Consider the following 13,553-nt stretch of genomic DNA (forward strand, 5'->3'; position numbering starts at 1 on the left):
TCTTGAAGGGGAAATAAAAGAAAATGTAAGCTTTTGCAATGCCTTAGCTACTCGTTTAATGCTTTCCAATGATAATTCTCCTGGAAACCACTTTTCACAAACATGTCAAAGCAGACCATTATGCAACCTGTTTGTAATTAATGATTTCAGGATTTAGGGAAGCCTACACAGCGTACGCAACCGATGCACAAGGCTCCCTCAATGTTCATGTCCAACTACAGGGAATACATACAACGAGCTGAGGCCATGTGGTATCAAAAGCCCTACTAAGGACGTGTTACCAAGATACTTTAAACTTGCATTTGATTTCTATTTTCTATTAGGTGAGGATCTCCATTACACTCGATAAGATGACTTACATGCATAAAGCTACTAAAGCTACTAAGCACTACACTAAAATAAGTATACTCAAACTAAAATGATATTTGAAAGTAAACAGTCAGCAAATTAGGGATTAATACACTTACCCTGAACATTCAGGTTAAAATATTTTTTGGCGCTTCCAGCTACATTTTCCACAATACAGACGTACCTGCCAGTATCTGTTATTTGGGAATTCAAGATCTAAGAAAAAGAAACAAGACTGTAGTAGAGCTCATATACAAGACAGCTTACAGTTAAAGCATCAAGTTTGGGTGTTTCCAGGGTTTTTTGTGTTTGCTTGTTTCATTGGGGCTTTTTTGCCCTACTGTAGGATAAATTGCAGTATTATGAAGAAACCAACCTGAGAAACTTCCACTGATGCTATTCCTTTCAAAACTTGTGCATTTCAGACCTCCAGAAAAGCCAACATAGTATCTGTCCTATTAAGCTAATTCAAAAGTAATAACAAAACAACTATTTCCCAAATATTTGAAATAAAAATCTCCATGTTCTATATGCTTTTTGTATTTTACTGCATTCCTAATTCATGGTGCAAGAACAGATGGAACTAAGTTCAGCTCTCTGTTTTAATAACTTCATCTGATTTCATCTATCGATTGAAGTGAGTGGGATTTTCTTCTTCAGGACAGACTATTTTCTAGAGAAAATAAATTTTGCAAAAATTAAATACTGTTAAGGAAACTCAAACAAAACTGACAGCAATAGGTTGTTCTACACGATAAGCTTTCTGTTTGCAACATTATTTGAAACCAAATGATTTCCCTGATGCAGTTCACAGCACAACCCCACAAATAGTTAAGTCAGCACAACTGAGGGAACAGCACAGGAGTGGGGATAAGTCGCTGAGGGGCATGGACAAGGGACAGACACTCCTTAGGCTGGCAGCACCTCCAAGATGAAAAAACAAACAAAAAAAAACCCAAACCAAAAAAACCCAGAACTGCACACTCAGCAAATCTAGACAAATTTGTCTTTATGGGTGGTGTGCTTGTGATGCTAAAAATCAGTTATTCACTTGGCGCTACCTGTAACCTTCTTCCATTGGATAAAAATGTGTGTTTGTCATCTTCTGCTAGGAGGTGGCCATCCTTCTGCCAGGTAATACTTGGAGTAGGGCTGCCGCTTGCCACGCAGTCCATCGCGGCAGTCTTGTTCACAAGCACAGTCACTTCTTCAGGCAGGTCACCATCAGCTCCCCCGATGGATGGCGGTACTACAAAAAAGCAAAACGTCAAAAGAATACTGTGACTTAGTATTGCTCAGTGGTATTTTTTAAGATGCTGGAGCAGCAAAACCATACACAAAGTATGGGTTTGCAAAATGAAGTGGTGAAATCTTCAACGAATGTAGTGAAAGATAAATAAAATCCAAAGGAATAGTTCAACTGGAACAAATCAGTATAACTCAAGGGATTGCACAGAGCTGCTTATTCACAGCAGCCATAAAAAAGAAGAGGGGAAACTAATTTTCCAGCTAGTCTGTCATGTTCTTTGCTGCTAGAACAAAGGAGGATTTCCGAGGCTGACTCCTCTTCCTAACAATAAATCACTGCTTTCCATAGCAGATACAAGAAGTAGAGATATAAGCACTTCCCAAGGCAAAGCCCTTGAGTACACCAACAGGCAATGCAAGCAGCGTATGAAAGCCTTCTGTGCTGTGCTTGTAAATGGATCATACAAAGCATGGACCCTGCAGGCATTCAGTGATCTAAATCATCAATTGATCTAAATCAGCAATTCACTTGAGACTCGGGGTGTTTGCCGGATACTGTAGAAAATTATGACCAATGTAAGAAGAGAAGAAAAAAAAGGACTTCTACATATGCCTTTCTTTATGGTGAAATTGGATGGGGTAATGCCATTGAGTGCCTATAAAAATAATTTATAAACATATAGAATTAACAGCATTAATACCATTTTCATGTAATTCTGTGCATTTCTTCAAAACTCTAGTACCCTATGTAAACATACTCATTTCATAATTTACAAATATATAGAATCTATAAACTTCAGAAGCTAAATAATCCTAGAATATAATGCTTCATTCATTTCTGCAGAACTCTTTTCGTAGTTTTCATTTAGAAAGAAAAAGGAAAGCAGGAAGGCTCACAGAGCACGCGGACGTCGTAATGAATGGACGCTTCCCCGGCTTCGTTTGCAGCCACGCACATGTATCTCCCAGCATCTTCAGCCTGCGCCCGTGGAATCTGCAACACTCTGCCTCCTGGAAGGAAAACGCGTTCAAGATTTAAATCAAGCCGTTTCCATCACTTCCACACCACATTTCGCTGGAGACCTGAGCAAGCAAAGTTATGAATGGTCAGCATTTGTTCCGAATTATAAGTAACTGAAGATTTTTTATTTCCTAGTTACTTTCTACTGGCAGCTACTTGGAATTCAGCAATGTTCATAACGAAATGTTAGGAAAGAGTAATTAATTCCATGGGAAGGAATACACGTTCTTCAGTAATATGCAGCCACACTGCAAACTGAAAAGAGAAATATTTCTCAGCAAGGTGACAGAGAACTGACTAATCAGCAAAAGGAAATAAAACCACAAAATATTCTGGTAGAACTGTACTGACTGAAAAAATTCACTTCTTGGTAGGTCCATACTGTGGCTTATAGGTCCATACTATTTCTACTTTTCACTCTCTTCCTAAGGAAAAGGATAGCCCCTTAAATAGCTTTAGAAAGAGAGGATATTATTAGGAATATATTTGGGGAGTGGCTGTCATTAGTCTCCAAGCAGACGAGTGGCAGGGAGACAAAAAGGTGTCATCCCCACCACTGCCCTTCGATCCGTACCCCTCTTCACACGTGCCACCCAAAACTAGCCTATCATAGGAAAGTTAAATGCTGACGTTCACCCCATTTCAGGAACTAAATTTTAAATGAAAAAAAGAAACAGCTTGCTTAAGCCTGAGCACTGGGGAGAAGCATTTCCAGTCAAGAAAGACGAAATGGCCTGAGAACATTAATACAGTGTTTTGATCAGGAGAAGTTTGTTATTAACCTGAAAATTCCAGTACCAGCGCCATTTCTTAAGGTCATGGAATGCCATATTTAAATGCTCACCTGGTAAGATCAGTACTTTATCGCTAGAGCTCAGAGGGCGTCCATCTTTGTACCACGTAAGAACCGGAGGAGGAACAGCACTGGTCTCGCAGTACAGAGAAAGGGGATTGTTGATAATCACATCTTTATTTTCTCCGCCTCTTCCCATGTCTACCACGTTACCAGCTTCCCACTCCCTGTAACGCTTTCGGAAACTAGGAGGAACTGTGATCAGGTAGGGAAAAAAAAGTTAGAGTTGTACAGTGGAAATAACTAATTTTAAAGGCAAGAAATAAAAAGATACTGTTATCGTTAAATAGCATTAATAGCAAGTTACGTATACTAAATTATCCCCCAAACGTAGACTAGCCAGGTAAATTCCAGTTCTTTTCATCAGAATGAACAACTGATCAACCTGCTGAATATTTTCGGGAGACTAATAAATAACACAGTGAGAAAATCTGCTAACAACCCACAGAGGACATTGCTCAACATTAATTGTTTAAATACTAAACTGTCTGGTTGCCATCAAGTTCTAGCTGTCTACATTTTCAGAACTGACTAATGGTTGTCTTCTTGTATTTACACACAGGCAATAAAACTCAGTGTCTTAGTTTAAGCTAACCCAAAACTCTTTTTTTTTTTTAAATAAAATTGAGAGGAAGATCAGAGCTAAAAATCATTCCAGACTTCAGAAACATTGCACATATCACATGTGAATGAAAGAAGAATCAGACGCTGTCTTTCATGAACATATGTACAGGTAATAAAAGTCACACAGGATATTTTACCCCACAAAACACAGAAGTATTGCATTAGACCAAGCAGACTTGGTCTAAACGATACAAAATTATAAGCAATTCCAACACCCCAGCACATGAGAAAATGAGGCTCAGATTACCAGAAAACAAGAATTTTGTAGACTGAACTCTGTTTACCTTGTATATTTACATCAAATTCCATTTCATCCTCTCCAGCAATGTTAGCTGCCAGACAAGTATAACGACCAGTGTCTGACACCTGAGCCTCCTTAATCTGCAGAGTACGACCACTGGCTTGGATAATGACATGATCATCTGGTTTAAGAGGCTGTAATGTAATTTTACATGTACATTAATACTGTGCAAAACCTACGCTGGAATTAGACGTGTTTGTGGAAGTAATATGAGGTCACCTCTCTCTGGCCAAATTCAAATTGCTTCAAAACCCCTTCCTAAGGAAGTATCCTGGGAGTAAGAACATGTTCTTATTTTTCTTTTGCTATTTCCTCCGCTCTGCTAACACTAACAGCAGAACACCTTTCCGTTGCTGTCAATTCTGCTAGCAAGGCCCACTTTCTACCTGTGCAAAGAAAGCAATTGCCTGGGACACCAAGTTACTGAAGGGAGCTGCTTAGGGGACAGTCCTAAGCCAGGGACTCCTGGGCTTTGGCCACAGGTGGTGCAAGGGAAGCAAAACTTTCGTTCTCCTGACAACAGCAAGCCCAGCTCTCATCTGTCCCACCTTTCCCTCAGCCCCAAAACTCTTCCTCCTTGAGTAACCCTGATCAAGCCCTTATTCCAGGAGACAGTTTTCTTTTACTCTTTGTCAAAAACTGTAGTTCTTGACCCTCAAAAACTGTAGTTCCTGACCCTTCCGATCTTGGTAGCTGGTCTCCTAAGGAGGATTTGAATCCTAAAAGATTTAAATGTAGTTTCAGTTCACACCTAACCCCATCTGCAAGCTTCTGCTGAAAGGAGCAGTGCCATCTCCATCGTGCAGGGACTCTCGTAACATCTGACTGAATCGGACTGATTCAATCGCTAAACTCGCTGGCCAAGTAGCTGCACTGATGGAAAACCTACACATGTAAAACTATCAGTCTTCTATCAGCTGGAGAAAACGGATCCAACTCAGCCACACAACCACTAGATCTGCTGCCCAGCAAGGACAGGGTGGGAGCACAAAACCGATGTGGAGGGAAGGATGACTCCCGTCAGCAGCGATCCAGAGATACGCAGGATTAGACGTTAGCGTGCCCAAGGGTTACATCACACGTGACAGTGGGCGCCACAGTCAGGCAGCCTGCATCTTTCAGTAACGAAAAAGGAGCACGTTAGGGAGGCAGCACTCGACTCACGGCCTGCAGGGGAACGATTAAGTCAGGCCACCGATACGACTGAAAGCCATGTGCCCAGGAGCAACCCAAGAAACAAACAGAGGGTGCATACGCAGTCCCTCCTGGGCCTCCAGGACATTTCTGCACGCTCGGTAAATCTAGGAAGAGCTGGTTCAGCTCCACAGGTACGGCAGCCTGCCTCATGATACGTGCCAGAGGTGCCCTGCCAAGATCAGCTAAAATGAGAGATGTTACGCTTTCCTTTCGTGCAGGAGACTTGCACTGCTTCTTTTTTATTTATAGCTGCCCCCCAACAGACTGCACATCAATAAGATTCTGTGGCATCACGCTTCAAAACTGCTAATCCTTCAGCCCGATATTCTTGCGAAGACTGCGTGTGGCAGGAACCACACCGAATTCCCCCTTGCAGAGGCTCCAGATGCCTTTGTGGCTTCGTGAGCTCTGCCAGAACCAAGTGGGAGGCTCTCAGCAACTTCTGCAAGGGCAGCAGAAGAGGAACCAAGCGTGGGGCCATTCTGCAACAGGGCCTTTGGGGAATCTACACAAAGACAAAGCAACATGTGGTAATACCGTGGGATGCTACTTCTAGGCAGGACCCTCCCACTTGAACGCACAGGCCAGTGCTGGTCCTGGCAACTCCAGCACTCATGTCTCAGTTGTACTGCCAAGCACCCACAGAAAAACCCAAGGGTGTCAATTTGCAGAGGTCTGGCCAGCAGCAAATTTCCTAAGACACATGGCAATGTGAGGGGAGATCCTGCCAGCACGACTGTGGGAAGATGACTTCCCACTGACTTCAGCAGCGCGAGCGAGCCTGTCACACTGCATGAACGTTCCTTACTGGTGGTAGTGCATATGCAGTTGTCTCTGTCGGAAATCCACCCATTAAAAGGAATTAAGCTGGTGACTAGCCTGTCCATCCTTGAACCAGCTGATGGCAGCAGCAGGAACCGCGTGAGCTTCACACTCCAGGCTGAGGCTGTGGTTTACTCTGATCTTCACTTCTTTAGGGGAGAGACCGGTCCCCGAGACATTGCCTTTGTTAATGGTGGGTGGAACTGTGCAAAAACAAAGCAAGCGAGAGGCATCTTCCCGACTTACTGTCTTAGGCAGCATTTTAAAATTAGTCGGACACAGGGAAAACCGTGATGATAAGCTCAGGGCAAGCAAGTGCATTGTCCCTAAAATCTGCCTCTTTCCCACAGCTGGGCTAATACAATACAGCAGCGTTCAACATTTTTAGACATGCAAACCCGACTATGGCCTTACCTAGCTATATCACATTAATAGGTGTTTGGCCTGAATTCTACAAAGTTCAGTGTATTGCAACCATTAAAAAATATTTTAAGGGAAACAAATATTCTCAGAAACATATGTTTGAACTAAAGTCCGCACTCAGAGTAGCTGGTCAAAACTCAGAATTTCCATTCCATTGAAAACCCCAATGTTGCAAAATATTGTTTTCTTCTGAATCAGAATGAAAACAGAACATTTCAAAATTCTTAAACAACCCAACTTGGTTTCCTAATATCTTTTAAATTATTTTAAAAATTTTCAAGCGCTTCCCATTCTTTTCTCAATGGGAAACTTAAAATTCTCCCTGATGTTTACAGTATCATAATAACTGGCAGTTGCAATGGCCTTTTTGGGGATGAAGGGGGGCATTTAGTTTGCTATATAGTTATACATTGATAATGAGCTCTTTTGTAATCTTCTCATTATTCTTAATCCAGTGGGATCTCATTAGGGACTCAGAGTAATTAAAATAACAGCACAGTTACCGTGAGGAAGCAACCCAAACTCCAATTCAGACTAAAAGATTAGCAAATAAAAAAAGAAATGAGAAGTCACGCTTGACTGAGCCCCTGAGAAGACGCTGAGCATTAAAATAGACTATTAGGCACCGATGCCCAAAGGACAAAGTGCTGACGGGAAACCTTGAATGGGAAAGCTTTTGTGCATATGGTATTTCATGGAAGGATATAAAAATAGTATCCTCCTGTTTTACCTTACTCAAGAAAGTTTCCCATTAGATGCTAAGCGGGTTTTTTTTGCACACCTCCCACACCACCCCATTTCTTTAAAATAGCTCCAGTGGTCTTGAGTTTCTTTCTTCTGGTCTCCCACTGTGCAGCATTCATCTGATTTGAAAGTCATAACTGGAAAAATTATAGCAGAAACTAGAGTTCATCGAATCTTAAATGTCTTTCTCTGGGTGGTACAAAGATTTTTGGCCAACAAGAGCACTTGAAAAGGATGCAGCAGCAAACTTTTCCAATGCCTTTCCCCCACCAATGTCATGAGCACCCAATCAGCCAATGCAGGTGTTAGCTAAATAAGGCCACTAACGGCTGCCTCAAAAATCCTTGTGCTCCAGGACAGCTAACACTGCAAAGGACAAAAATGGAAGAACGCAACAAATCAACATTGGAAGTATTCCCTTACTGTAGACTTTCACTTCGTAGTGTTTCAAACTTTCTCCAGCCTCATTTGTGGCTATGCAGGTGTATCTTCCAGCGTTGTCCTCCTGTGCATTTAGGATCTGCAGGGTTCGACCACCTGCCAAAAGAGATCATTCTTTAATAGCATCCACGTTATACTCCTGCTTGCCAATTATTTAAATGGTTTCCGCAGCGTATTTTTAATCCTTGAGGCCAAATTCTGCCCTTAGATGAGCACGACAAACTCAACACACACCACCAGGTAGACTATGTAATAAATGAGTGTATAATTTGCAGAAGTGCTTTGGAACACAACTCTCTGCTTCTGGATTCTTGGAGAATTTGTTAATGTAGTTCTGCACAAGAACTTTCTTGAAGATATTTAGATTTAGGGTTCTGCACTTCATGAAAGGAAGCATAAGCATTGAGACTAAGTAAAGGCAGACTATCGAACACACAGGGGTGGACATGAGCCTCTACACCCTGGTTTTGTTTCAGTGCAGTACTTCCTAGAAGAGAGGCCCTTAACTCTGGAGAAAGGACAGAGGCAACAGCCGCTATGTGAAACAAAGTGTGAGCATGAATGAGTCGGTAGGATTTAACAGTTCAGGTGGCCTCTACAGCTTAGGCACCCATCAATTTCCTTCCCATAGCACCCTGGTTTTTTATGATTTATATTGTCTGCATTCTCAGAGACGAGTCACTACTGAATTTGGCTGCAGCTCTTTTCAGACTGCCTTCCTAGAAATTGTCCCCCAATGTAGTAATTCCACTCCTAGCTTTTAATGCTACTCATTTTTCCTCTGAACATTTGCAGTTGACAATACTAAAGTACTTGTTCATTTGCATTATTTTAGTGTTACTAGTGAAGCTTTTTCCTATTTCCCATCTCCATAGATGTGCTAGATAACAGTTACTCCATAGAAAGAAAAATGGCAAATTACTAAAAACTTAGAAAAATGCCACCTCATTTTTTAGTAACTTTGTTGTTTATATCTCTTTCCACACTCAATTTCACGTTATTTATGTTCATTAGTAACTGCAGTGAATTTTTTTGCTATCGTTTAGTTCTACAGAACAAAAGGATAAATACCTGAATACAAAAAAAAAAAAAAAGTAATTAATCAGTTAATTGTGAAGCATTTAGAGATACTGGAATGGGAAGTGCTATAAAAGTACAAAACATTGCACTTAATAAAAATATATTCTTAAATTTATCAAAAAAGTTCTGTAACAGAAACTAAACAATAAAATAATAAAGTATTATGCTGCTTCTGAACAACAACGAAAAGTATTTACCTGGCAAAATGCGGATGTTTCTATTTGATTCTATAGGATTGCCATCTTTCAGCCAGGTGATTGTAGCTGGAGGATACGAATAAGCCTCACAAACCAGGGATGTTGGGCTACTGAGGATAACAGTGACGTCTTCTGCGCTCCCATGGCTGTTTGCACCCACAATGGTCGGAGACACTAGGAGCAGCAAAATCATGAACAGAGAAGGGAACTCTACGAAGAGCAATTTTTCTATTGAATAGCCAGTCGAGGAATTTGGTTTGAGCCTTAAATAGCCGAGGGGCATTCCTCCTAGGCACACAGAAATCAGTCGACATTCATCTGGCCAATAGGCCACAAAAAAGCCGGCCACTCGGCTCCCATCTCCCAAGGGTCTGCTCTTGTGTAGTGGCCAGCAGACACACTGCTTGGTCTCCTGAGAGCAGCAGACTGGTATGAGCAGATTGGATGAGCCTAGGGAATGCGGACACGAATAACACCCTCTCTATTGTTTGCAACTGGTTATGCAAAAACCATCATGAAAAAAGCAAACTGCAGATGGCTTCAGCCTTTACAAATAGACCACAATTTGAAAAGTGCTCTTCAGCTGTTCCTTCCTCGAATCACAGTAAGCCAACGAACTGTCCTGTTCATCCCATACAGACAACGTCCTATTCAAGCTCCATATTTACTAAAGCATAAATCTGCTAGGTTTCTATTGAACTACTATTATTTATCAATTATAAAGCTCTAAAGGTTTAATCATAGTCAGGCAATGCAAACATTGCTATAAATGAAGTGCTATAAAATCCCAAAGTGACTATCTGGTTGTTCTTGAGATTAATACTTTTTCTGCAACGGCCAGCACAACTTGTCTTACCCAGTACATTAAGACTGTAACTTTTGCTCTTATCTCCAGCTGCATTAGATGCAATACATGTATATCGCCCTGTATCAGTGACTTGAGCATCGGTGATTTGCAGAAAACGCCCACTGGACAGAAAGTTGTGATCTTCATCCTCAAGTAGAGGTTGCCCATCCTTTATCCAAGTGATCTGTGGTACAGGGTTCCCTTAATGAATCACAAAGAATTGCAAATATTAATTGTTCCATAGCCTCTAGAATATTTCAAGGTTTCTGAATAATGGAAAAATACAGTTTCAGATGTTCTCTTAAAATGCATCCTTTAGGGAGATATTTTGGAATACATATTCTATAGTCTTAGAGCCTTTTGAAGTAATATAGACCTCCTCTTAAATTCTAGAGGGTTTTAGAGCAGAAATATCACGGCACTGTCCTCTTGGTTACATTTTATACAAGCTATACACAAGGATTGCTTACTCCTGCTACATGTACTTAGGCTGAATCTTAAATTAAAATTTTCCACTGGACTGAAAATTCCATTTAAAACAGAACCAATGTTCAGAACCAATGATGACTGACACTTTTGGGTTTGATCAGTAAAGTTAAGTAATACCGTATACTTTTACCTATCACTTCACATGTTAGGGTAACACTGTGCTTCTCTTTCACTTTCACATCTTCCAGTTTATTTTCACCCACAATCCCTGGAGGCACTGCAGACAGACAAAAAGACAACATCAATATCAAATATCTCCATCCTTGGAGATACTTAAAAGCCGTCTGGATAGGGTCCTGGGCAACCCGGTCTAGGTGACCCTGCTTGAGCAGGGGCGTTGAACTAGATGATCTCCAGAGGTCCCTTCCAACCAATTTAAACATAGCAAAGGCAATGGCTGAGCGTACGCTTCCTTTAATCACACAAATCAACAAACGGCTCACTCAGATCTACCAGAGACAGGTCCAGATGTGAGACAGTGTATAGCTAACCCACCCAAACAACACTCTCGGGAGGTTTTGCATTCTGCTCTGCACCCTTTAACCATACTGCTCCATGCAAGGGGCAAGACAGGACCACAGACCCATAACGTGCTCACCTTGCTGTCTCTGTAGAGCTAGAGGGATGCTCAGGGTGCCGAGAAGGTGCATTCCTTATACTTTTGAGCATGGTCAACAGGGCAATAGATGACAAGCAGTGGTAGCAAGCACTTCTATTGTTAGTGTAGCCAGCTTGGATTTTATGCACCAGCAGGTTTGCAAAAAAATTCTATCGCCCTTATTAAGAAGCTAGTGATTATTTGTTCAAAGCCATGTGCGAAAGTTTAAGAGCAGTTTTTATTCCCATAGTTATTGAAAGCATCTATCTAGAACTCTAGGGAAAGAACTGATAAAAAAAAAATTCAGACAGAAAAAGCCTGTTTGTTCACATACTTGATTTTTTTTCCCCCCTACCAGCACGGTAAAGCAATACAGTAGATTACCAACGAGTGGATGCTGTTGTAAAGGCATAAATGTGTTTCATACTAACACAGCTAATTCCATACAGGCAGACAAACAAACTATGAGTCTAAAGGCATCTTGCAGTGCTATAAACTCTGTTTCTCTGCAGAAATAAAAGGCAAAACTATACCATTGCAATACCTATCCACACCCAAAACAGTTTACTCAGGATAAGAAAAACCCTACTGGATGGCTGACCATTTGATGACACGCTTCCAAACAGTCATGGCCAATGGGACTACACAGACTAATGCTCGACTGGATGATGGAGACTAAACATTCCAGTGCTGATAGGGCCAGACTGTGAACATGTTGGTGAATAGCCCCTTGGACCCACATACTTTATACATTACATAGGAGAAAAGTGAAGCAAATAATTTTAGTGTTAAGAGCGATGATCAACTGTTTTTTTCAAAGTAGAGGGCTTTGTAGATTTGGGACAAAGGAAGAGGGCATTAGGAATCAAAGCAGGCCTGGAGCACACAGGTTGGAAAGGAGGCGCTGTAGTTATAAGAAAAGATAGGCCAAATCTCCAGGAGTTTGGGCAAAGTTTTGTAACAACAATAACGGACAAGAGAGCCAGATACTATTCTTCACTAATCCTGCAAAATGCAAACTATCAGCCTAGATAGATAGCCTAAAAAGAGAAGAAGTAAAACATATTTAACAACTTATTTGTGACCTACCAGTAAGTTGGAAACCCAAGTTTTATAAAAATAAGAATCACGGGCAGAATCAAGGAAAAATAAGATCTGAATTCACTGTCAACTGAGAAAAACAATGTGTCCCACCACATCTTTGATACTGATGAATAGCACAAACAGGAAAGACAGGAAAACAAGAAGTTGAAACAAGTTTGTATCTCACTTGATGACTGGAATGGTGAAGAGACTATTTCAAAGCGGCTAAAGCTGGCCTCCAAATAGGATGCGAGGTGAGATGATGGCTAGCAGAATTCAGCGGGCAGGAAGATGTGGCCAGTGGTGGCACTCTTACCAACTTGTAACGCAGTTACGATCAAATTCCCTGCTGTGACTGTACAAGCAAAGCAAAACGGACTTTCCTATGGGCTCTAGCGTTCAAATGTGACCGGACAAAGAAACACCAATTAGTGGAGATACTAGATGGCAGAAAATACAGCCTAAAATCATAACGGTCAGGACTTCCAAGTCAGGCCAAAAGTCACTCTTCATCAATATGCGTACTTATGCACCACTCATCACTTTGGCCCCAAAATAAGAGTAAACTGTCAACGCATATTAATTTCCGAAGTATGACAAAGCCACGCCAAGCATTTTGCAAACATATCAATATTATGCCTATGCCACCGAGCTCTCCGTGCAAAGCAGCTTGCCTGTTGCACCTCCTACGCCAGCTTAGAGAAGCAGGCACTGGAATGTTTCTGCCCGGTTTGTGCTTGCAGCGAGCTGGTGCGTATTCTGTGCTGCTATCAGCCCACATTCCAGTAACTTTCCTCCAGAAAGACAAAAAAAATTACTGGGCAGAGGGCAGAGAAGACCGAACAATGGAATTTTCCACTTAGCCCACTTGAAACCGGCTTTGCTGAGCATTTTTCTTCAAGGCAAACAAAGCCCACGTGAGAGAGGCTCCCAGAACCCTCATGAACACCCTTCTACTAAAACCCTCCAAAGAAAACAGTAAAACAAAGCAGGCTTTTCAGTGGTTAGCCATCTCTTCCATTCTGCCATATTTACACTTCCATGAGCTCATCAGATAAACATGAACTGACACGAATGTAAGTTATTATATGCACAAGTCAGCTGAAGGCGAAAGGGAACGGATAGTGCTCTACACCTTAGAGAAAAGACGTACAGTCACCTTCTAAACAGTAATGCTCTGAGACAACCTGCGTTAGGCCTGGTAATCACTGGTAGAAATAAAAATTGTATTTTTCCC

General features: G+C 41.4%; 1 protein-coding gene across 1 annotated transcript in view; it reads right to left on the reverse strand.

Annotated features, from left to right (window-relative positions):
* HMCN1 (hemicentin 1) overlaps positions 1–13,553 on the reverse strand; it is a 187,794-nt gene that overhangs the window by 51,779 nt on the left and 122,462 nt on the right. The window contains exons 48-57 of the mRNA XM_067300619.1: positions 10,766–10,852; positions 10,156–10,347; positions 9,300–9,473; positions 8,005–8,118; positions 6,472–6,617; positions 4,379–4,529; positions 3,462–3,665; positions 2,494–2,607; positions 1,410–1,597; positions 468–564 (exon numbers count right to left, since the gene is read on the reverse strand). Of these exons, the coding sequence (XP_067156720.1) occupies positions 468–564; positions 1,410–1,597; positions 2,494–2,607; positions 3,462–3,665; positions 4,379–4,529; positions 6,472–6,617; positions 8,005–8,118; positions 9,300–9,473; positions 10,156–10,347; positions 10,766–10,852 (1,467 nt within the window). The remainder of the gene's footprint in view (positions 1–467; positions 565–1,409; positions 1,598–2,493; positions 2,608–3,461; positions 3,666–4,378; positions 4,530–6,471; positions 6,618–8,004; positions 8,119–9,299; positions 9,474–10,155; positions 10,348–10,765; positions 10,853–13,553) is intronic.

Source organism: Apteryx mantelli, chromosome 8 (genome assembly GCF_036417845.1).
Source record: "Apteryx mantelli isolate bAptMan1 chromosome 8, bAptMan1.hap1, whole genome shotgun sequence".
NCBI lineage: Eukaryota > Metazoa > Chordata > Aves > Apterygiformes > Apterygidae > Apteryx > Apteryx mantelli.